Source organism: Lynx canadensis, chromosome B2 (genome assembly GCF_007474595.2).
Source record: "Lynx canadensis isolate LIC74 chromosome B2, mLynCan4.pri.v2, whole genome shotgun sequence".
In the NCBI taxonomy this organism is placed as follows: Eukaryota; Metazoa; Chordata; class Mammalia; order Carnivora; family Felidae; genus Lynx; species Lynx canadensis.
The window spans coordinates 47529925-47555845 of NC_044307.1; the positions used below are offsets into that span (position 1 = coordinate 47529925).

Sequence of the window (25921 nt, forward strand, 5' to 3'; positions counted from 1 at the left end):
TTTCCTTGTTGAGTTTTTGATTAGATGATCTGTCCATTGCTGTGAGTGGGGTGTTGAAGTCCCCTACTATTAAGGTATTACTATCAATGAGTTTCTTTATGTTTGTGATTAATTGATTTATATATTTGAGTGCTACCACATTTGGGCATAAATGTTTACAATTAGGTATTATTGGTGGATAGACCCCTTAATTATGATATAATGCCTTTCTGCATCTCTTGATACAGTCTTTATTTTAAAGTCCTGATTGTCTGATATAAGTGTGGCTACTCTGGCTTTCTTTTGTTCGTTCTCCATCCCCTTACTTTCAATCTGAAGGTGTCTTTAGGTCTAAAGTGGGTCTCTTGTAAACAGCATATAGATGCATCTTGTTTTCTTATGCATTCTGTTACCCTATGTCTTTTGATTGGAGCATTTAGTCCATTGACATTTAGAGTGAGTACTGAAAGATATTAATTTATTGCCATTATATTGCTTGTAGAGTTGGAGTTTCTGGTGGTATTCTCTGGTCCTTTCTAGTCTTTGTTGCTTTTTTTTTTTTTTTTTTTTTGTGTGTGTTGTGTGTGTGTGCACGCGCATGTGTTTTCATCTTTTCTCCCCTCAGAGAGTCCCCCTTAAAATTTCTTGCAGGGCTGGTTTAGTGGTCACAAACTCCTCTAGTTTTTGTTTGTCTGGGAAACTGTTTATCTGTCCTTCTATGACAGCCTTGCTGGATAAAGAGTTCTTGGCTGCATATTTTTCTGATTCAGCACACTGAATATATCCTGCCACTCCTTTCTGGCCTGCCAAGTTTCTGTGGATAGGTGTGCTGCAAACCTGATCTGTCTTCCCTTGTAGGTTAGGGACTTTTTTTCCCTTGCTGCTTTCATGATTCTCTACTTGCCTCGGTATTTTGTGAATTTGACTATGACATGCCTTGTTGGTGGTTGGTTTTTGTTGAATCTAATGGGAGTCCTCTGTGCTTCCTGGAATTTGATGTCTGTGTCTTTCCCTGGGTTAGGAAAGTTTTCTTCTATGATTTGCTCACATAACACTTCTACCCCTATATCTCTCTCTTCCTCTTCTGGGACTCCTATGGTTCTGATGTTGTTCCTTTTTTTTTAAATTTTTTTTTTAACGTTTATTTATTTTTGAGACAGAGAGAGACACAGCATGAACGGGGGAGGGGCAGAGAGAGAGGGAGACACAGAATCGGAAGCAGGCTCCAGGCTCTGAGCCATTAACCCAGAGCCCAACGTGGGGCTCGAACTCACGGACTCACGGACCGTGAGATCATGACCTGAGCTGAAGTCGGACACTTAACCGACTGAGCCACCCAGGCTCCCCTGATGTTCCTTTTTAATGAGTCATTGATTTCTCTAATTCTTAAATAGTGCTCTTTTGCCTTAATCTCCCTCTTTTTTTCTGCTTCATTATTCTCCACAAGTTTGTCCTCTGTATCACTGATTCTGTGTTCTGCCTCATCCATCCTTGCCTCCGTGACCTCCATTTGAAATTGCAGCTCAGTCACAGCATTTTTTATTTCATCCTGACTAGCTTTTACTACTTTTATCTCCACAGAAATGGATTCTAATCTATTTTCGACTTCAGCTAGTATTCTTATTATTGTGATTCTAAATTCTGCTTCAGACATCTTTCTAGTATCTGTGTTGGTTAAATCCCTGGATGTCGTGTCTTCCTACTCTTCTATTTGGGGTGAATTCCTTCATTTTGTCATTTTGAAGAGAGAAAAGGAATTAATGCAGTAAAAAAATTAAAATTAAAAAAATATTAAAATTAAAAAAATTATAAATTAATAAATTAGAAACAAACACACAGACACACACACACACACACACAAAATCGAATAAATGATGCTAGATCCTAGGTGTGTTTTGGTCTGGGTGTTGAAAGGGGCTTGATAGATTAGAGAAAAAAGGGGCAAGAAAAAAAAAAGGAAATCGTTTCATAACTTGAAAAAAATGAATACACTGAAGTAGACTAAAATGAAATGATAGAAGTAAAATAGAATTTGAAAAAGTTTTCATAACAGTAAAAAATATAGTAGAAAAAAATTAAAGAAAAATATTTTTAATAAAAATTGAAAATAAAAATGAATTTTTTCTCTTTCTGCATTCATGAAAAGAAACAAAATGAAAAAGATAAAAAAGAAAAAAAAAGACAAGTGAATAGACGGACCAGCCAACAGACTGAAATACAACTGAAATTACTTCATTTTCCCCTGGGAGTAAAACTATGAAGCACTTTATAGTCCATACACTAAGCAGGCGGAGAGACTTGTGTTCCTGAAGAGCAAGGTTGGCCTAGTTGGGCTAGTGTAGTGGCTCCGTTCTCCACTAGATGGCGCTGCTTAGCTTACTGGGGTGGATGGTTGTGGTGCTTGTGTGTGCATACGCGCATGTGCGGGAGTAAGACAATGGTGTTACCCAGCTACCCGTTGTCTAGTATGGGAACTTTGTCCCCTGGATCAGCAATCATGCACCCGTCCTTTGTCTTCGGCTTCTGTCCACTTCCCGCTTTTACACCGTCTGTGACCAAGCCCCAGGCAGCACCTCCCTCCCGAGTTTTGTCTCAGATGCGGCTATTTTTCCCGGCCCCTTACTTCTGAGGGACTGCGGCTTTGACCCATTCTGCCCCTCTGCAGGAGGGTCTCATGGAGCAATGGCCGGGTGCCGGCTGCACTCAGGAATGTTTGCAGGACCGTGCTGCTACCGGTGCCCAGAGACTGCAACCGGGTGCCAGCCCACTCCAGAAAAAGTTTGCGAGATAGTGTAGCAGCAGTGTTTCAGGGATTATGGAAAATCTCAACACATATCTGGCACCAGGTTTCACCCTTAACGACTTTGTTCCAGCACCAGTGAATGTGGTTGTTCTCCTGGGTCCACTGGGGCCTTGCCTTTAGGGAACCCACACAGCCTCTACCAGGTGTCCTCCCAGCAGGGGACCGCCTCTACCCGTGTGGCCTGAAGACCCCGGACTGCACTCTGCTGCTGGGATTCGCCCTTCCCACAGAGCACCGCCAGGTATTGTGCTGCGGAGTTTCAGACTCTGCACTCCCCCTGTTTACAGTCTTAATGGAATTTAAACTCTCTCCTTTCTCCTTTTTCCCTTTTTAGTTCAGTCCCTGAGACTGTTTCCACTTTTCTACTTTCTCTCCAGCTGCTTTTGCGGGGGGGGGGGGGGGGGCGGTGTGCTTTGCCCGTATTCTCTGCCTCTCCACCCACCCCCCGCCCCCGCACGCAAAAGTGGCTCCCTGCCCTTGGCAGCTTCTCTCTCCCCCAGTTCGCCTCTCAGCGCCGTGTACCTGCTGAATTCTGTGGTTCAGGTTGTGCAGATTGTTGTGTTAATCCTCAGATCAGTTTTCTAGGTGTGCAGGATGGTTTAGTGTTGGTCTGGCTGTATTTCATGGACTCAAGACACACAAAAAACGTCCATGCTGTTCCGCCATCTTGGCTCCTCCCCTTATGATTTTGCCTTATGTTTTGCCTTATGATCAGCAGGAAATGAGGGGGTCTCTGGACATTGGGTAATGAAGATGATTCCTTGTGATGATCAGCAAGAGTGGAGATAGTGGACTTTATAACGTAAGCACACTTCAAAAACCCATGTGAAAGAGACTTGGATGTATATTTTGAAAAAATCACCTAAAATATTTAGGATCTATAAATAAACCATACTATTTGTCCCGTGGAATAAAATATTAATTAATTCACCGTTACTTGTAAGTTTTAAGTTCTAGTACCTAGTAACTGAGGTTTTGTTAATTATGCCAGGGGCTTATTTCCTCCCTGATACTAAGACACATTTTGAGAAGATTCCAGGACTCCAGAAACAGAAGGAAAATCTTAAAAAGCCTATAAAGAATAATGGTTTTATATGACTATGTAAGTTACCTTTTCTAAAACTTAGTTCTTTAAAAACTACCCTATAATGTGAGACATTAACTTGATTATTTTATAGTAAATATATAGTAATAATTTATTTGAATTGAATATGGATTAAATATGAGGAGAGTGTGTGTGCGTGTGTGTGTGTGGTTGTTACTAAAATGAATTCCAAACACCAAAGAAAGGAGAGCCAAAGACAATGTTTTAATTTATAATAAAATAACATTTAATTTATTGGAATTTTATACAAAATAGACTTTGGTCAGATAGCATTTGAGCTCTTGTTGCAAATAGTAAACATGCAAAAGGAATTTAGGACAAGAATTCAAGCAAAGACATAACATTACTAACTAGACTATTTTTAAATCAAAAAGCACCACCAAAACAATTATATTCTTGCTTTACACAATACTTTTCTTTCATATTTCTTATATAGATTTATTATATATTATATTATTGGCTTCAGTTTTACAATTTTGGGATTGAAGACATAGTATGCATATTAAGAATCTTACATAATCAGAGTGTGTTGATTTCTTTGTAAATTTACCTCTATTGGAAAAAAATATATACAAGAGTATACATGGAATTTCACCCTATACCAACCCACTGGCAGAAGTAGTCTGGGAGTCCTAAAGAGAATCCATTTGAACATCTGTTTCATAAGCCACATCCTTCCAACTAAACAATCATTGAGTATCAAGAGATAGCACCAGTCTGTGTGAAGAATTTTTACAGTGGACATTTGGGGCTCAGGACCTATCCATTCTGTTCAATGTTCTCGTTGGATGCTGCCTTTAAAAAATTTAAACACGATTCTAGATAATGGAAAAGGAAGCTGGGGCACAGGAGGTGTTTGGTCTTTAGGTTCCGGATGGTTGTGTTTGTCACATGTGCTGATGATTGTCTTGTTTGCTGACCTTGAGGACATTTAAAGAAAACAAGGTTAGGGCACTAATTTCTTTCACTTTGGGCTCTCAGAGGTTAGTACTGAAACAGAGGTATATTCTGTAATTATTATCCAAGCTTACAAAGAATTGGGGATAAAAATTGTTTGCATTGGGGAAAAATAAAAGAACAAAAACATTTATCCCACTCACCCTGACTGCATTCTTTTTCCCAAACCTGTTATCCCTGAAAGTCCCACTGAAGACATCAAAATATCTATCACTCTTCAGCTTTGCAGGAAATAATTTGGGGGAAATGTGAATGGAGTAATGAGTAGACACTGGAGGATAGAAGGGGGCTGATGTTTTGTTATTCGTAAAACCTCTCATGAGATTCTTTGACCTTCCATATTCTACCTGCTTTTGACCACTCTTATATATGGTATAGAATCTAATGCCACTGTTCAGGATTCGTATTATTTTTATGAGGAGCTGTTTACTGCTCTCAGAGGAGCAAAGGATATTGGCCAACTATATTCTGTCTTTTCTTCATGTCCTTTCTGCTTCAGAAAAGACCATAACTTCTGATTTTATCTGCCTGGACACATTGTCTCAACTTCTCTCTATAAATAGGCAGTTTATCCAATTTTATCAAAAGGATGCCAGACAGACATTTAGGCTTCTGTTGAACAAAACGTTCACTAATATAGTCATCACTTACATCCTTAATTAGAACACTGTAGCAGGGAGCAAGATAGCTTTCCTAGATTTTATTCCTGAATTCCATGAGGAAGAAATCAAGAAGGAAAGTCTAAATTTGGTTGATTCTTCCTAAGAGCAGCATTTTGGGAGTCTCAAAAATCCTACTATTAAAAATTTTCAGGCAGTTTAACCAATAGTGGAAACCAAAACTCATCTTCCTGGTATCTTATTCAAAATATCAACTTTTGTAAAGAAAAAAAGTAAGAAATGTAAACCCCACCATAGTTTTTATTAAACCGTTGGGATAAACTTCAGTTATCCAGGGGCGCCTGGGTGGCTCAGTCTGTTAGGGGTCTGACTTCGGCTCAGGTCATGATCTCGCAGTCAGTGAGTTTGAGCCCTGTGTCGGGCTCTGTGCTTACAGCTCAGAGCCTGGAGCCTGTTTCAGATTCTGTGTCTCCCTCTCTCTCTGACCCTCCCCCGTTCATGCTCTGTCTCTCTCTGTCTCAAAAATAAATAAACAGTAAAAAAAAATTTAAAAAAACAAACAAACTTCAGTTATCCAATCATTGGATCATCACATTTAGGAATAAAAACTTGTGTGTATAAGTCTTCCTAAGAGGGTAAATTCTTGATTTCTTAAAAACAGGTTCCACAATTAAATAATGAAGAAACAACATGCATTTTTTTTTAAGTTATATTAAATCTGGCTGACTTCTTTGTTTGGTAAATGAGACCTCTGCCCAATGTGGAGCTTGGACTCACAACTCCTTGATCACTCCTAGGTCACATGCCCTATCCATTGAGGCAGCATGGAACTATGGGAAGGTGAGGGCAGTTAGGGAGAGGGGAAGAGAAGAAAAGGAAACAAACCATAAAAGACTTTTAAGGATAAAGAACAAACTAAGGGTTTTGCAGGAAGGTGGGTGGGAAATGGGCTAGATGGGTGATGGGCATTAAGGAGAGCACTTGTGATGAGCACTGGGTGTTGTATGTAAGTGATGAATCACTGAATTCTGCTTCTAAAACCAATATTGTACTGTGTGTTAACTACCTCAAGTTTAAATTAAAAAAAAAAAAAAAAGAACACTGTTCAGTACCTCCCAATAAACAGAATCATCAAAGAAGTTCCTCTCAGATGGTTGTCCACGGACAATGAACTTGAGAATTAAACCTGTGAGAAGAGGGAGAAAAAAAGTCACATTATGATGCTGAAGAGGAAAACCTATTTGCATAGGTAATAAAAATAGTGAGATAAGGGGCACCTGCCTGGCTCTACCTGTCAGTAGAGACTCTGAGTCTCAGGATTGAGTTTGAGCCCCAGGCTGGGTGTAAAGATTACTGAAAAAAATAAAATCTTAAATGTTTATATATATATTTCTAGTTATACAATCATCCCCTTGAGCTTATATGATTCACGATTACTTTACTGTCAGAGTTTAGAACATTTTCAAATTTACCACTTGATATGTTTATTATCTATTATGCGGATAGAATGAGGTACATGGGAGTGTTTTCTTTTCATCTTAACCTGTGATCAGCCCTCCAACAACTGCCGTTCCGATGGAAGAACCTAGAGCAGCTGCCTGCATGGCCATGGTAGACCTAGGAAGACAAAAGAAAAGAAGAATGTTGTTTTTCCAGGCTACCAACTAGCAAATCTCATTTCCTGAGGGAATGGATGCTAGCCATCTTCAGGCCAGAGGGCAGCATTACACCAGCAAACAAATGTTTGTTACAATTTTTTTTTATTTCCTATTTTCATTTTCTTTGAAATTCTTGAGCAATGTTAAAAAGTCCTTATAAGCACATAAGAAAAATTACCTTTCCCTTTAGGAGGGATGAAAAGATCTAACTTAGAAAGAGTTTAATATTTTCTAAAAATATAGTACCAGGTTTTGATCCTCAATCCAATTCATTCAACAAATATTTATTGAGTACTCACTCTGTGCCACATTCTCTTTTAGGCACTGAGGATGGAATAATGTACAACATGAGTTTCCATCTTTCCCCACCCCATCCCAAAAGAAACAATTGTAATTAAATTTAAAAAATCAATAATCAGGGGCTCCTGGGTGGCTCAGTGGGTTAAGATCTAACTCTTGGTTTCAGCTCAGGTAATGATCTCATGGTTGGTGAGTTGGAATCCCTCATTCGGCTCAGTGCTGACATCAAGGAGCCTGCTTAGGATTCTCTCTTTCTTTCTGTCTCTGTGCTTCCCCTTCTCTTTCTCTCTTTCTCTCTCCCTCCCTCCCTCAAAATAAATAAACTAAAAAAGAAAAGTTTGAAAAAAATCAATAAAATCAGAAAAGTTAATTTTAGCATATATCATAGAGACAACTCATTGAATACAGTAAAAAAAAAAAAAACTCTGTAAGTCATCTTAGATGTAGTTACCTTAAAATAAAATTAGTAAAAAAAATACCTCATAATATTTGGGAATGGAAGAATGTAATAAAAAGCTATTGAAGTGCATAAGGTTGTTATATGAGTGACAAAAGGACGAGGAGTGTGAATATCCTTTTAGCACAGTACCTCACTCTTAGCAGGAAATTCATAAATAGCTGTTGAAGGACTGAATGAGTGTTTATGGGAAAGTAAACATTTGGAAAATGAGAGTATCTTGGTGTTTCATCATCATCCAAAGGACAGAAGGCACTAAACTCAGATTTCATTTTTTCTCTTCATTTGAAGTGTTTAAATTTTTTCTACTATATAAAAAAACATGACCATTGTAAAAATATGAGACCATTGTAAAAACATGAGAAACCATTAATCCAGAAAATGAAGAAAAAAATTTAATTTCCCTCAAATCTTAGTCACAATAAAAATGTAAAATATAAACATATATTTTTACAAAATGCAATCATGTTGTAATATTGATTTTCCCAGGACACTTGGGTTGCTCAGTCTATTAAGTATCCAACTCTGGATTTCAGCTCAGGTCATGATTTCACAATTCATGGAATCAAGCCCCATGTTGGGCTCCCTTCTGACAGCAGTGAGCCTGCTTGGGATTCTTCTCTCCCTCTCACTCTGCCCCTTCCCTGCTCACATGTGTGTGTGAATGCTCTCTCTCTCTCAAAATAAATAAATAAACTTAAAAAAAAATAAAACTGATTTTGCCTTTAAATCTTCAGTGCCCTTTGATGTCAGTAAATGTAGACCTGGATCATAATTTCAATTGCTACCAAGTACTACACTGTAAAAATGTACTGTAATTATAGCTCTATAGTTTAGATACTTGGGTTGTTTCCAATGTTTCATATTTTTAAAAATGCCATGAGAACACATCCTCTTATGAAATGCTTATGAATTTGTCCAATAATTTCCCTAAAATAATTAGAAATGAAATTATTAGTAAAATGAAATTATTAGTAAAAAATTATATACTTCTTAAGGGCTTTTCCAAATAGAAAAATGCATAATTAAAATCCCCATTATTCTACTTTAGCCACCATTCAGTATCATCATTCATTTAATCTTTCAATTTGGTAACTGAAAAATTAGTAACTTGTGTTAATTTGCATTTCTTTGATTACTAGTGAGGTTGAATATTTAATATATATTTATTCATTTGATGTTTTTCTTTTGTAAACTGCCTGTTAATTTTATCAGAACTTGCCAAAATCTTTTCCAAGGTATTAAAAAATATTTTTTGATGAAAAGATTTCCAAGATTACATGGGCTTGGAAAATAAACATTAAGAGCATTATTAGAATTAGGCTGCCATAATGTTCGCAGATGTCCCTTAAGAATACTTACTTCTGGGACACCTGGGTGGCTCAGCTGGCTAAGCATCCAACTTCAGCTCAGGTCATGATCTCACAGTTCGTGAGTTCGAGCCCCACATCAGGCTCTGTGCTGACAGCATGGACCCTGGAGCCTGCTTCAGATTCTGTGTCTCCCTCTCTCTCTGCCCTTACCTCACTCATGCTTGGTCTCTCTCTCTCTCTCTCTCTCTCTTTCAAAAGTAAATAAACATTAAGAATACTTACTTCTTATTCAATGCTTACCAAGAAACCTGATTTGCATTTTAATATTCTGAATAGAAACATCTGAGTAAATAGTCTTGGGTCTTGGCCAAAATATTTTGTCTGGTGTGTGAGATGTATGTGAATTTCACCCAGGAAAGATGTATGTGGATTTCACCCACGTGAATAGACCTTCCAAGGCTCATCATCCAACCCCTCTGCTTTCCCCTCTCCCCCCACCACCAAATCCCCCTGAGTACATTGAGAAGTGGTTGCCAAACCTGAATACCGAAGCGCTAGACTCTCAACCATGGAACCTTCCCCAAATTTGGCCACCCAGCAAGACCCAGCCTGTGAGAGCCAGATAGTCTTGTTTTATTACATCCATGGAACTGGTACAAGCATGATGCTCAAGAATTCCTTTATGTCTAATCATGAGCGACATCTTAAGAGTGTTTGCAGTGTTTATACATTATAGCATTTAGGAGTTGAGCTCATGGACTCATGCGTTTATCGTGTTTGATTTGCATTAAAATATGTTTGCATTTAGTCTCCACAGATGTTAGGTCCTGGAGAGAACTGCAAAAAAATATGGATAATTCTGGGGTTGTTCTCCAAATTTTCAAAAGGGACAAAAAAAGAAAACAAACAGAAGAAAGGGGTCAACTATACACATGAAAGTAGAAGCAAATTTCTGTTGAGTAGTAAATGTGATTAAACTAATTTTTCAAATATTTGTCATTACTGGTCTCAACAGAGTTGAATTTTAATCTGTTAAAATTAAAGAAATTTTTCTTTTCAAATTATTCAGCTCTAGTCAGGAGTCACTTTGATACATTTTCAAACATATTCACCTTATCTTCATGCTTTCAATTGGCTTTAAAAATTGAGCATTTTGATTCTTCCTTACTTAATCTCTGAGTGATCTGGACTGTGTGATCTTCCTACCTGTTTTGCATCGATAACATTCATATCAAACTGTTCCAATCTTGTTGCCTAGAAGTGACAACTGATGGCTTATGACATCACTTTTACTGTCTTGGATTTGACTGATAATTGTTCTTCCTCCAGCCATTTAAACCCTATGCCCCTTTTGGGAAGAATCTAGGTCTGTTTAGAGTTGAAGAGATCTTAGAGACTAAATACTATGATTCTCTCATTTTATAGAAGAGGAAATTGAGAACCACAGAGGCTGAGTGAGTTGTAAGGCCCCATAATTAGTCAATAGCAAAGCCTGAGCCATATGCCAGTCTTCCTGATTCTCCAGATCCAGCTGCTTTCTACATTATGTGAATTCATTTTTCTATGTGTTGATTATATGAAATGGCAGCTCAGCTCATCGCAGATGCCCCCTCCTTCATTTTGGTGAGAGCAACTAAAAGAGCAAGCCTACTGTATTCTGACTGTGATTATCAAATTGCCAAATTTGCTAGAAGACACTTGCCTATGGTAGAAAAATTTAAAATAACACTGTTAAGTAAAAACAACCAACCAACCAACCAACCAATGTTAATAACATTAAGTTAAGACCATCTTCCCTTACAATTCTATTCTCTCAATTGTGTCTCTTTTGCTTCAGTAAGGACAATACTTACGAACTATGGACTGGATTGGTAAAGTAAAAGCTGTCTCATTACCAGATTCCTCCAAGAGTGAGATAAAACATCAGACCTGGAAAACCTGGGTGGCTCAGTCAGTTAAGTGTCTGACTTGATTTTGGCTCAGGTCATGATCTCATGGTTCGTGAAGTCAAGTCCCAAGTCAGGCTCTGCACTGACAGCACAGAGTCTGCTTGGGATTCTCTCTCTCCCTCTGTCTGTCTCTCTCTCTGCCCTCCCCCTGCTCACTCTCTCTCTCTCAAAATAAACAGATAACCAAAACAAAACCAAAAGCAAAAAAAAAAAATCATCAACCTCAGGGTGCAGGAAAACCCATTCTTTAACTCACGTCTTAGATGCTCCCAAGGCTATCGCCACAATGCTTGCGAGGCCTCCTACCACACCAGGTAAGCCATGCAGGTTATGAACACCACATGTATCATGGATCCTCAGTTTAGTGGTAAAAAATGGCTAAAATTGTAAAAAGAGGAAGTTTTGTTATTTTGTTAGACATACAGAGTTTTATAACTGAAGGCAGTGACAAGGCAGGAAAATGTTACTATAGCCCAGTTTGACATCCGTATCTAAATCCCACTTAAGTCAAAGAGTCTGAATACATTGGTGGCAAAACTACTCATGTGAGTTTTTAGTAGATGGATTTGAAGTGAGTGATTTTAACTCTTCCTCCTTCTTACCTACTGATATCCAAAATCCCCTTCAAAGGACACACAGTCCTTCATTATGCAAAAACAAACAAACGTCATCAACAACAAAAACTTGAATGGAACTGCTCTGAAGAAAGTAACACAAGTACTTAACATTCAATTCACACTAATTTATAAATAATTGATATCAAATTCTTTCCTGGTACACAGAAGAAGTCAGAGGACAGCAGAAACCATTGTACACGGAAATGTGAGTGGTATTTCTCACAGGAAGGGAAATGACCCTGAAATAAGGAGAGATGCTGATGAAAGGAATTTTCCCAGCTTTTCTCTATTGGTGGGATGTCAGAAGATGATGGTGCAGATCAAAGTCTGACTAAGAGCACTTGTCATACTTACAGTCAGGAACTTGAACCCAAACACAGAGACGATTCCTGCAATGCTCCCAATGATCATAGAACCATACGGGTGGATCTTCATGTCTGCACAGGTGCCCACAGCAACTCCTCCAGCAAGGGTTGCGTTCTGAATGTGAACCTGCATGGAGCACAGAAACACGAATGGAGTGAGCTGAACGAAGGAGACTTCAGAAGGAATGAAGGAATGTATCCAGGGTTGGATGGACTCCATGGCACATTCTTCAGTTCAAAGGGCTATGGATTCTTTTCTAAAAATAGGGTTCTTTGTAATTACAGAAGGCCTTTCTTCCAAGCAGCTGTTTGATACCTTTCTTGCTGGGGTTCCTTGGTAGTGCCTGAGTGATCTGGTTAGTGAGACAAGTTTGGGGAGGGACTTGAGGAAAAACAAAAGAGGTTGTAGTGGGAGGCTTGGGAGTGTAATGCAATTATTCTAGCAGTGTTATATCTATTTATTCAGTTTGGGGGATGCATTTGTGGTTATCATGAACCAAAAGAGGTCTGTGGTTGCTGTGTGCTTTGCGGAGTCCATGATATTCCAACACTCGAGGAATATAGAGACACCAAAATGTGCACATTGTACATGAAAGACAACAGCTTTCACATGTGTCACCGTGCTGAGAACCTTTAAATATGGTGGAAAGAGTGACCAATTTCCTTTTACCAGAATTCATCAGAAAGATTATCTTCTCACTGATCTGCCTAAGGAGGAAAGTTCATCAGTGTTTTAAAAGAGCAGGACTGAGCTGTGCGTGTGTGTTTTTTTTCTTTTCTTTTGTTTTTAATTTTCTTTCATTAAGCAATTTGTACAGCATTGAAATCCATGTCCTTAGCTATGCCTGAAGAAATTACAATATCCTTTTCTTCCCTGAGGCTGGAAAAGAAGAGCCGCTGATGTGCAGATTACTCCTTGACTGACATTTCTCTAGCTCATAGGTCAAAAACTCAAGAGACCAACTTGGGAGGATCTTAAAAAATGTTTTGTTTTGAAGTAATTTTAGACTCATGTAATAGTTGCAAAAGTACTGCAGTTTCCATATATCCCTCACCCAGTTTCCCCTAATGTTAACATCTTACATAATCATGAAACCAAGAAATTAGCATTGATAGAGTACTATTAAAAGTCTTATTTGAATTTCACCAATATTCCCATTAGTGTCCTTTTCCTTTTCCAGGGTCCTACTCAGGATCCTACCTTGTCATTAGTTGTTGTTCCTTTGAGAGGGACATTTGCAGCTTAGGAAAACAGAATCAACTTGCACCCTCCTCCTCCCTCATTCTCTTTTTCTACTTTTGGCAAGTCCTGTTTCTAAGGAAAATTTTCTAAGACCTTGGAGACAGTCAACTCTATCATTAAAGAAATATGTCTCAAATCTTTGATTTTTGCATGACTATATTCCCTAATAGACTGTCAGTTCCTTGAGGACAGTTTTTTTGATTTGCCACAACACAAATTTGATGAAGAAACAAATGCATGTTCTTTTCAAAATATTCTGCAAGGTTTGCCGTGTTGTGATTTCCTGCGGCGGCCCAGCAGCGATGCAGACATGACCTGCGCATCCGAGCAATCGTCAACATCACTTAGCGAAACTTCCATGGTGGTTAATCTGCCCTTACCATATCAAGCCTGCCTCTCTTTTCCACAAGGCTGGAAAATGCATAGGCTGTGAGCACACAGGCGACAAGAGAGAAGTATGTATTTACGATGGCCATGTACTGTTTCTCTCCAGTTTCAGCGATGACTGAATTAAAGCTGGGCCAAAACATCCACAGGAAAAGAGTTCCTGCCGGAAACCACAAAAAGGGATATTAATTCTGGAAATGGAAGACAGTCGCAGGGAGGCAGTTTGCCTTGGGAACTGAATCAGGCGAGTCCACCTCTACTCACCAATCATGGCAAAGAGATCTGAGTGGTACGCAGACTTCTCCATCTCGTGCCCCTTTCTCAAGCTTGGCTGATACAGGATGCCTGCTACCGCCAAGCCAAAGTATGCCCCGAAAGCATGGATGGTCATTGATGCTCCGATGTCAGAGGCCTGAGGACCAAAACATGCACGTTATTAGAGGTGAGATTGAGTCTCACTTCGGGAGGAAAGTCAATGAAAGGACTGCTTCATTGGTTAAACAATAATTTTAAAAAAATTAGAAGAAAATATAAGTCAATGAAAGGAGGATAAAACAGGATAATGAAATTTAAAAAAATACAGGCTTTGGAGACACGCAGAACTGACTTTCAATCCTAGGTCAGGTACTTCCTTGCGATGTGACTTTAGACAAATTACCATATTTCTCTGGATCTCTGCTTCTGTAAAGTGGGAAATATTACCCAGCTAATATAGCTATGGTGAGACTTAGTGAGACCATGTTTGTAAAGTGGTAGGTCTTTGTGGACACTCCATTCATTTTAGGTTACTTCTCCAGGTTAGGGAATTCTTAGTGAAATAACTATGCACTGCACTTGTTTCAAAAAAAAAAAAACAGGTTTTTGCATTCATTTGACATTATAGTTAAAACTCATTTCATTGCAATTCAAAGACTTGAAGCTTTAAAAAGCCTGAGTCTTCCCCATATGTTTTCATTCTGTTATATGATGACATGAAAGCCAGATAAGGTCCAAGATTCACTTGAAGCAATCTATTTAGTTCCCTCTTGAGGACACTGTATGAATTTGACCAAATTTTCTACATTCTCCTGTTCCTAGGGGGAAAGTTTAGAGTGCCAAACCTGCTGCTTAGCTCTTATTATACTTATTAAGTACAATTAAGGTAGGAAAATGATACACATTTATTAATTTATGTAAGACTTTCATAGTTGATAAACTCCTATGTACCTTTCAGGTCCAGTTTAACTGTCACTTCCTCAGAGAGGTCTTCCTTGATTCCACTAAATTAGGTCTTCCAGTTATACTGTCTCATAGCCCCCTCTACTTATTTTTCATAGCATGTATTGCAATTTATAATAATATTTGTGTATGTGTGTGTGTGTGTGTGTGTGTGTGTGTGTGTGTATGCGTGTGCCTATAGGTGAGTGGGTCATGCATGATTATCTATTTGATGTCTGTCTCTCTCACTGCACTGTAAACCCTATAAAGACAGGGACCTTCACTGTTTTGTCTGTCATCACAATCACATGACACCTGGAAAGTTGTCAAAAATATTTTCTGTTGAGAGGGGAGTTGGATGGGGGGGATGGGTTAAATAACTGATGGGGATTAAGAAGAGCATTTGCTGATGAGCACCAGGTGTTGTACAGAAGTGTTGAATCACTATATTGTATAGCTGGAACTAAAATTATACTATATGTTAAACAACTGGAGTTTTGTTTTGTTTTGTTTTGTGGTTTTTGTTGTTGTTGTTGTTTTTATTTTAGGGAGAGAGAGAGAGCACGAGCAGGGGAGGGAGCAGAGGGAGGAAAAGAGACAGAGAATCCTAAACAGGTTCCATGCGCAGTGCAAAGCCTGACACAGGGCTTGATTCCATGACCTGAGTCAAAATCAAGAGTCAGATGCTCAACCAACTGAGCCACCCTAACTGGAATTTAAATAAAAATTTAAAAAATTATTTGCTGTTGAATTAAATGTTCAGTACTGGAGAGTGCCCAGAAGTATTCTATTAACTGTTCTTAGGGGGAATCAATGAGCTTTTAAAGGTAGGGGAAAAATTTAGGCTTTAACAAAAGTCTTAGGAAGGGCAAGGTCACCTAGTAGTTGAAATATAAATAGGAATTGATCATTGATAGGAAATATAATGTAATAAATAGAGTTGTGGAGTTAGAAAAATCTGGGTTTAAATCCATATTTGGGACAGTTTTTCAGTATCTGTGATGATTAGTTGTAATTTGTAACAACTAATAATACCCAGGTTATAGTGTGGCGGTGACAGTGAAAGGAGGCAATGTTGATGAGACTCCTGGTTTATGATAGGCACTTGAATAAGTGATGGGTGTAATTATACTTGCTGTGCTATCATGCTCACTGATGTTTGTCCCTATGTAGAGTGGACATCCATTAGGTGTAACCAGAACTGATGTCCAAAGCTAATAAGTATAAATCCTCTAATCCTTACCTTAAATATCTCACCAACCAGATATTCATTGCCAACAAAGGCAGCAATTTCTAGTATTGTCATGGCCAGCATTTGGGTTGGACTTATTTTTCCCAGGACAGCTCCAAAAGAAATCAAGACTGTGGCTGTACTGAGGTCTCCATTTATCATGCTAAGGGAAAAAAGGAAAGAATACATCAAAGAATAAGGCACACCCAACATAAAACAGAGAGCTGGGATTTACTATAGCACCATTTTATCCAGAGTGCAAGTCCTGCTCCCCTACTGCTTCCCATCAGGCACTCCTCCCAGGCACCCTTTCACACACTCCACTTTCTATCTTCCATGCTCTCTAGCTGTTCCAATGTTTCCTTTATTTTGACCTACCTGTTCTTGATCTCACTGAGGTTTTCCTTTATTTTTGTTGATCTGATAAATGAATTACTTTCTACAGTGTTTACCTTTCAAAATGTAAATATAAAAAAGTAGCTAATGGAGGATTTTTGCCCCCTGTAGCTGAGATGGAAGGAATAATGTTTTTATGAAAGGGGATTTATCTTATCTTTAAAGTCAAACTGGAGAAGATATAGACACGAATGTATGACCCTGCTCAGTACAGCAAGGTGTTGATTCGCATCCTAGGATCCCAATATTCTTCTCTTGTCTAAGGGGGACAATGTGCCAGCTGGTTCAGAGGCTTACTGACAAGAGACTAAGCAGAGAAACAATTGCTCTGAAAACACAATGGTTGAAAAATAAGGGATGCTCACTTTTTGATTCCAATGTGAATTTTCTGTCCATGGTTGTGCACGATCCCCCACATAAAAGTGCCCCATTGGAGGCCCAAAGCAGCAATGAGTAGATTGATGCCCACACTACTGAAGCCATAATTTTTCAGGAAGGTCATGAGGAAGCCAAACCCAACAAATATCATTACATGTACATCTTGGAACACTGCAAAAAAAAAAAAAAAAAAAAAAAAAAGGAGCGGAAAAAATTCTGCGTTAAGGGACAATTAAGAAAATGTTAACATCATGAAATACCCCATTTATTAAATTTTACATCCTTTACGTAAAACACTGCAAAGAGACACCATTAACTGGGCAGCCAAAGGCTGGGTCTCAGTGCCAGCTTGGCTCCTTACCAATCATGATGACCTTGGGTAACTATTCAAGTTTTTCTTGGAATACTATGTGCTCTCATACCCGTGTGCCTCTCCCTGAAGAGTTTTCCATTCCTTTCTACCTGAGGAAAACTTTGCACAGAACAATGCAAACATCACCCCCTCTTGCAGACCTTCCTAGTACTCCCAGGGAAAACTAATATTTCCTCTTCCACACAGCATTCTGTACATACTTCAACTTTAACATTTGCCACACTGTGTTAGCATATATTTGGCATGCATCACCCTGTAAGAGTTCCTTGATGAGGTGTTTATCTCCTGCACCAGATTTTGAGTTTCTTGACTGAAGGGATTAGAACATAGTCATCTTTTGCTCTCCAGGATTTGGCATAAAAATCTGCCTATAAGATAAGAGGCAATAATGACTAAATGAATGAGCTTCAGTCTCCAATGATCAAATCTGTATAATAGTACCAGATTATTGTTGAAGTCCAGTATGATAATGTCTTTGTTAGCACTTTCTAAGCCAAAGCAAAAAAAAAAAAAAAAAAGTGCTGTATCCTCTCGAGGAGCAAATACTTTACTTAGTGTTTGGAAATGTAAGCTAAGGTCCCCCAGTTCTATTACATGATTGTGTGACCTTGGGCAAGTCACTTACTCTCTCTGAGCTTCAGTATTTTCATCTGCAATACTGAAAAGGCCCTGTTTCACAGAGGAACTCTGTGTGAGATAACCTGTGTGGGAAGGAGTGTGCAGTAGAGCACTATATAAATAAAACATAGGATCAAAAACAAATAAAACATATGATCAAATATGAGATAGTGGAAACATAGGCTTTTCCCTCAAGAAAGGGATAGCTTCATTAGTGAGACATGCATTTGGTTGAATCCCATGAAATGGAAATTTTTGCATTAAAATTATCAATGAAAATGATTAAAGTATTGGCAATTTCTTGTGGTTCAACCTAATAGATACACAAAGCAAACTGAGGTCAAATTGGGCACAAATATAAAAACAGAGAGACAAAAAGAAAACATTTAAATGTTGGATTAATATTAATCATTGTGGCCAGGGGTTTAAGTGAAAATAGGCATGAGAGAGGACATTCCTAAAAAATATATCTCAGAGGAAACTGATGTTAGAATCCAATTAATTCGTCTGAAGGGTGGGCTTAAAATTTGAATCCAGGCCTGACTCCACCAATTCCTCTATGCATTGAGCACTGTAGGGATTAACAGAAAAATAATGAAGGCAGAGTGTTGGCCTTCCAGGCTCTCAGATACATGTTACTACCCTTTGGCTCTTTCTACCTCTGTCCTACCATTAGGTTCAGGAGACAGTGTGTTTGAGGTTGGGAGACGATGACACTCAGGTTTCTCTGCTGTAGGATATGCTGTGATACGCTGCCCAGATACCTCCTTTAGAAATGGATAACTTATTTTTCCATTTCCCTGGATGTAGGGAGTCCTGCTACATGAGAGTCTTAAGCTCTCAATTCTCTCTGGAAAATATTCTTGTCAAGGTCACAGCCTTTTCCTGGAGTAGCCTGCACCAGAGAGAAGAATGCTGTGCAGTCCTAGTTGGATAAGGCAGATTGATGACTATTTCACCTATGCCAGCGTTTTGGCTGACCACCCTCATCTCATATATACCCAGACAACTTTGGGATTGGGGCTTTACAAGACCTGTTGATGGGCAGTGGTCAACTAACATGAACCTGTTTGGTTTTTGAAGTATTAAGTGACCATATATATTAACTGTGTGCTCAGATGGTTTTTTCCCCTCAAAGCTTATTCTTGCTTTTCGCCACAAGGGGGCTTAAGAACCTCATCTATTATTTAAGTTGCTATAGAGAGCTCACAAAGTTGTGAAAACTCTTGACATCATGATTCTGTATAAAAAGTATGGATAAGAAAGAGCTATAAACAATTAGGATTATGTATTACCTTTTATCCTGCTCTAAGATTTTGTGGGTGGGGACTGGAGGGAGGGCCATGAGATTAGTTCTATGTTGTAAGAAGGCCATCAAAGGAATAAAGTATTCTCTGTAGAAGAAAAGGAGATTGAACTTTTGTAAAGTCTTCCAACAGGTTTTAAGAATTGCCAAGACTTGTCTGAATCACATATTCTCAGTAGAGTGTGATTTTTGTCTCCCCAGTAAATGTGACAATGTCTGATATTTTTGTTCTGTTTTACATCCACCTTTATCTTGTGTTAGGATATCTTGCAAGCTCTGATAACTCAACATGTTTAAAATACAACCGATGATTCCAACTCACTTTCTACCACCACTAGCACCAAATGAATGAATCAGACCCCTCCTTTCCTTCTATTTCCTACATATGGCTGTTGCCTCGAATGTCCTCTCCATCCCAAACCCAACACTTCTTTACCTGACAAACTTCTATACACCCTTCAAGAACCAGATCGTCTGCACAGTGTTACTGGTCACAGCTATAACATGGCGCATACCCTCCCTTATTTTATTTTCTTTGCTTATGTGTTTGTTTTGTGATTCTATGTGCTCGCATGCCATTTATTCAAATAGAGTATTGAGCAAGCACTGCCAATTAGGCACTCTTTCAAGAGAAAGTGAATCCAAGTGTGAAGGCAGTAATCATGATGTGGCTAACAGACCCCAGCAGAAAGTCTGGCACCTGTACCTTTTCAGGAAATGCCTCAGATAAGCAGGAATAAATGGATCACTGGTAAGGACCATTGAGAATTTGTCTGACTGGGACCATCAGGACCTTATTCAGAAAAATTGTTTTTCTCGATCAAGTGGTGAAAATTGTTCAGCTGGCCAATTGGAACTGGTGGCTTTCTTGTTTTGTTTTGTTTTTTAATGGTTAAGGGCTGGCATGGTGTTTGCCAGGCATGTAACTTTTTTGCTCTTCTAGAGTTCCAGTCCTTGGAACCACTGGGATTATATTCTGAACTCATGTTTTCTGAGAAGAAGGTATCCTTAGGGTGGCATCTTTACTCCCCACCTCCCAAATATTTTAATTTCACATATTTCAAATATTTAGAAAAATAGTACAATGAACATCTATGTACTATTCACCTAGATTTATCAGTTGTTCCTATTTTCTATATTTGTTCTCTCTCTCTCTCATCAGATATATATATATATATATATATATATATATATATATATATACACACACACACATTTTCCTAAGCCATTTGAAAGTAGGATGACATTTTGTCCCCAACCTCTTTAGAATGAGTTTCCTAAATAACCATAACACCATCCTCACATCCAAGAAGTATGACATCAATACAATAATATTATCTAATACAGTATCTATATTCAAATTTCCCCAACTGTACCCAAATTGTTCTTTTATAGGATTTTTAACTCATTATACATTCAACTGTCATTCATTTTTTTTTGTTTTTTTGTCATGTGTCTTTATTTTTCTTTAATTTTGATCGGTTCTCCCACATGCTTTTTATTGGTGGTGGTGTTCTGTCTTTTACATAGAATGTCCCACAATTTGGATTTGACTGTTTCGCCATAATTAGAATGAGACTAAATATTCTGGGAAGAATATTCTACAGATAGTGCTGTGTACTTCCCATTGTACCACACCTGGTGGCGCATAAATTTTGTCCTATTAATGGTGATGGTAAATTTGACCACGTGGTTAAGACTGTTCTGCCAGATCTCTTCACCATAAATGTACCTTATGCCCTGTAAAGGATAAGTAGTCTGTGGGGCAATTCTTTCAAATGTGTGTTCTCCAGTAACTTTACGTAGTGGTTCTTGCATTCCTTGAAGAGTCTTGCTGGAATCAATTACTACATTTTTAATTTTAAAATTATAATTTTCTATATCTATTATTCCTTTTGTATTAATTAGTTGGCATTCTTTTGTGAGGAAGAGTTTCCTCTTTCTCCCCTTACCTGCTTTGGGGAATATTTCTATGGGTTCATTGGCTCCTTTATCTTTATTTCAATGAGTTACTATTACCATCTGATTATTATTTTTAACTCTCTATTTATCCCCAACTTGTCTAGTTGGTGCTGCTTCAAACAGGATCCTGTGTTCTTTTGGCATCCTCCCATTAGCTGTTACACCCTTGGCTTACCTTGTCTTTCTTCGCCCTGACCTTGAACCAACAATTTCTCCAGTGCGCCTCTGAGTGGGGAATGGTATTTAACTTCTAGGGTTTGGGTTTTATTTGTGCCCATCGCTTCCAGTCCTTTCCAGTACACAAAAACTATTCAATCAAAGGCAACACATAGGGTTCTACTGGAGGCTGATATCTTACTGTTAGGTTACAAACTACAGACAGTATGTTAATTCAGGAATAGTAACAATTCCAGGTAACACTTAGAGTAACAGCAAGCAATTCTTTAGGAATCATTTACACTGCACAAATTAGTTACTCTTTGCCTATAACATATCTAGATTTGCTGAATCTTTTGGTAATAAATGAACTGAATAGTATCTGAGTAAATATAGAAACAAATTCTTAAATGTAGATTTTTAAAAATAAATCATTGTACTTAATCCATTACTGGTATTGAAATTCATAAAATAATGTCTAGTGCTGTGTACATCCTTTGTCAGTTTACCTATATCTTCAGTGGTTCTCAAAGCGTGATCTGCAGACATCTGGGGGTTTTGGAGACACTTTTAGGGAATCTGAGAGGTGAAAACTATTTTCATGATAATTCTACAGTGTAATTTGTTTTTTGTGTGTGTGTGCTAATATTTCCAGAGAAGGTGAAATAAATATACGTAAAACTACAGGCACTTTAGCCTGGGTGAAAGCAGTGGCATCAAAGTGTGCTGGTTGTCGTGGGATTCTTTTTTATTTTTTTAAAAAAATTTTAATGTTTATTTGTTTTTGATAGACAAAGAGAGACAGAGCACGAGTGGGACAGAGAGAGAGGGAGACACAGAATCTGAAGCAGCCTCCAGGCTCTGAGCTGTCAGCACAGAGCCTGATGTGGGGCTTGAACTCATGAGCTCTGAGATCATGACCTGAGCTGAAGTCAGACTCTGACTGAGCTACCCAGGCACCCCTTCTCATGGTATTCTTTTTTTTTTCAATATATGAAATTTATTGTCAAGTTGGTTTCCATACAACACCCAGTGCTCATCCCAAAAGTGCCCTCCTCAATACCCATCACCCACCTCATGGTATTCTTAATGACCACTCACTTGCAGGAAAAAAAGTAGGTTTCTTTCTTTCTTTCTTTCTTTCTTTCTTTCTTTCTTTCTTTCTTTCTTTCTAAGAGAGAGAGTGTGCAAGTAGGGGAGCAGGGAAGAGGGGGAGAGAGGGAGAGGGAAAGAGAGAGACAGAATCCTAAGCAGGCCATACACTCAGTGGAGCCTGACAGGGGTGGGAGGGGGGTGGAGGACTTGACCCTGATCCTGGCATCATGACCTGAGGTGAAATCAAGAATCAGATGCTCAACTGACTGAGCCACGCAGGCACCCCAAAAATGCAGGTTTTAATTAGGAATTCTTTTATGAAGCAGCAAAAATTATTAATTTCACTACTGAACTCCTTCTACATGTCCTTTTCCTATTCTGTATGAGAGTGTGCTGAAATGCAATTGTACATAAAGCACTGCTGAGACATGTGGTCATCTCAGAAAAATGGCACTTTTGTTATTGTTTGAGTACCAACTGAATGAGCAATTTTTTTTTTATGGAACTCTATTTTTACTTGAAATAAAGACTGACATAAACTATGGTTTTTCAGACAGGTATTGACATTGTCTAAAAAATGAATGAGGGGAGGCTGTCCTTTCAGTGAAAAGAATCGACAGTATTTGTTGCCAGGAATACATTTTGACTTAAAAAAAATTTAGAATTTCAGAGTTTGTGTCTGCCACTATGAGCTTATCAGCTTCCTGATAGTTCTCAAGGGTTTTCTGGTGAGACTGTTGGTGATATTAACAAGTATCCTCTTCTGTTATTATATGATGAAGTATGTCCATGTTTGGAATATTTGCATAACTGTGAATGAGTATTTTTCAAATGATTGATGCACACTATAACAAGATCTCACCTTGGTAAAAGCTCTACTGAAAGTGCAAGAGAGGGGCACCTGGGTGGCTCAGTCGGTTAAGGTTAAGCGTCTGACTTCAGCTCAGGTCATGATCTCAGAGTTCGTGAGTTCGAGCCCCGCGTCGGGCTCTGTGCTGACAGCTCAGAGCCTGGAGGCTGCTTCAGATTCTGTGTCTCCCTCTCTCTGCCCCTCCCCCACTCATGCTATGTCTCTCTCTGTCTCTCAAAACAAAAAAAAAATTACAAAAAAAAAAAAGTGCAAGAGAGACCAATGGATTTTAATGTAACAGAGTACAAAACGATCATGGACATGGCTTTAATGTCCCATAGATATTAAAGATGTGTGTCTGCAGAATCTCTAATAAAATGCTGACAGGCCTCAAAGGGCCTTCTCCTTAAACTCTCCTTTTCTCTGCTCTGTCTGTATGTTAACAAGGATTAGCAGACAGTCACAGTAGAACTTCACTCCTTGTCAAATTATTTGCTTCAGCAGTGTGACCAATACTTTGCCAGGAGCCATGAAGGCCAAAAAATCATAGAGTGCAGCTTGTTTCTCAAATGAGTGTCTATGGAGTCATTCAGGACATGAAACATGATATTCAGATGTGCCACAGACTTCCGTGGCTGTGCCTTGGGATGGGCTGTGTGACACCATGTATTGCCCCACTATGCAGAAAAGCATAGCAGGATGCAAGCGATGAATAAACTCATATCTAATTGACTTTACTTAAAATATAAATTAATATTCTGCTTCACCTATTTGTGAAAAACTCATAACTTTTGCCACACCGCATCTGAGAACTGTTGTAACACACGTTGACTTCCTCATGTAGAAGCAGAGCGTTCCCCATACTGGAATCCCCCCACTTGGTGCAATTCACACGGTATGAGGCAGGTACCCCCAAGGGTCTGACTTGAACATTTCTTAATAAGTGAATGTTAAATAATCTTCTCTCTAATGACTTACGCTGTCACCTAAGTTTTGTGTGAGTCAATTTGAAATGTAGGGAAAAATGTAGAAAATGTAGAACAAAAAATATGTATGTTTAACCATAATCATGTAGCTTTTAGGGCTATTCCACAAAGTATTTTATCCGGCGGTAATATGGCTGAGTCATTTAGCAGTGGTAGGTCATAATGTCTGCATGAGAATACTCCCCGTTATATAAACTTCCTCAAAAAATGTAGCAATGAGGGAATGAATGTCATATAGTCTTTAAAAAGCTTAGACATATGCTATAGAACTTTAATAAGCATTGCTACTATTTTAAACATTTAATAAATTAATAGATTTAATCATTAATAAATTAATAAAAAATTTATGTGTGCCTTATTAAAAAAATACAATGTATATAATAGGGATATATTATCACCTCCCTGCCTGGTTAATGATGTAATGAATATGCCTGGCTCATAATAGGCAGTCAGTTAACAGTAGTTATTAACGTTATATTAACTATTTCATAGCCTTCCCTGTCAAACTTGAAACTATATACCTTCTTTTCATCAGCAACCATTCCGGAGGAAGGATTCTGCTTTCAAAATATGTTAGGTGCTCACACTTGCTTCCCATTGCTAAGGAACAAATTGCTTTCCTTTTAGAGCATTATAAAACCCAGAGTACATCCATTTACTTCCTATACCACTGATAATACCACTTCTTATACCTTAGGGCCCCCACATGAAATCCATGTTCCCTTCTCAATACTTCACTTTGCTTCTACTCTCTCCTTGAAAATTACTTTTGACTCTGTTGTTGTGAATGTATTTTTGTGGGGTGGTGGGTGATATTTTTATACCTTACAAAACTAGGGATCAATTTAAGGGAAAATTAATGTCATTTAGCAGATATAGTTAATGCAAAAGATTGACCAATTATTTTAATTTTTGCCTTCTTGTGCCGATATTTTAATAGTCTCAGATTCTGTCCAAACACATTAACTACAGAGACCATTGCCATGGGCCAGATACTTCAGCACAAACTTATAATAATACCCTCAGCACTCATAAGTATCATAAGTTCTATAGGGTGTTCCAATGTGGCACTCAAGTGGTTACAGAATTCAAAGAGTTCACATTCTAAGTCCCCCAAATGGGTTCACATTCTAAAAACCCCAAAATGTATAATAAGAAGTAGATTGCCTACTCACGAGAATGTAACTCAAGAAATCTGTCCACTTTTGTTGAGTTGGTGGTGTTGGGTTGCTGGAGATTGATCTGCTCCGTTTCATACTCGACAAAGTATCCAAATAAAATAATCATGGCAACCTCCAAGACGATGGCCACCACAGGGAATTTGAGCTTCATGTTTGTGGAAAAGGACAGAGGCACACTGAGGGCTTCACAGGCTGTGGGAGGTTGATAAGACTGCTCTCTGTGTGGAATCAGGCTGTCTGTTCAACTCACTCCAATGACATTGCAAGAAAAAAAAATGGGCAAGACTGATGAAAACACCCCCACTTCTTGGGGAGAATTATGCTCTGTAATCAGATTATTCTGAATGCTAGTTTGAATAACATACAATGTAGATTGGAAGAAGCCAGGTGAAGGAAATGATCTATTGCACAAAAGTGTCTAGAATCTTATTTACTTCTT

At 38.5% G+C, this 25921-nt stretch overlaps 1 protein-coding gene across 3 annotated transcripts; it reads right to left on the bottom strand.

Moving 5' to 3' along the window:
* Nucleotides 1-4071: 4071 nt before the first annotated feature.
* Nucleotides 4072-25687, bottom strand: RHAG (Rh associated glycoprotein). Of its 3 annotated transcripts, XM_030315691.1 has the most exons (12): nucleotides 25477-25563; nucleotides 19242-19340; nucleotides 17581-17696; nucleotides 16943-17126; nucleotides 16194-16344; nucleotides 14018-14165; nucleotides 13747-13913; nucleotides 12113-12250; nucleotides 11398-11519; nucleotides 7008-7081; nucleotides 6577-6650; nucleotides 4072-4807 (listed from the first exon to the last, which is right to left on the bottom strand). In XM_030315691.1, the coding sequence occupies exons 4-12, from the start codon at nucleotides 17104-17106 to the stop codon at nucleotides 4775-4777; spliced, it is 1071 nt and encodes a 356-aa protein (XP_030171551.1). In that variant the 5' UTR covers nucleotides 17107-17126; nucleotides 17581-17696; nucleotides 19242-19340; nucleotides 25477-25563; the 3' UTR covers nucleotides 4072-4774. The 3 variants fall into 3 exon arrangements, with proteins under 3 accessions (XP_030171551.1, XP_030171550.1, XP_030171549.1); XM_030315690.1 differs by lacking the exon at nucleotides 17581-17696; XM_030315689.1 differs by lacking the exons at nucleotides 17581-17696; nucleotides 19242-19340 and having other exon boundaries at nucleotides 25477-25687.
* Between the last annotated feature and the right edge of the window lie 234 nt (nucleotides 25688-25921).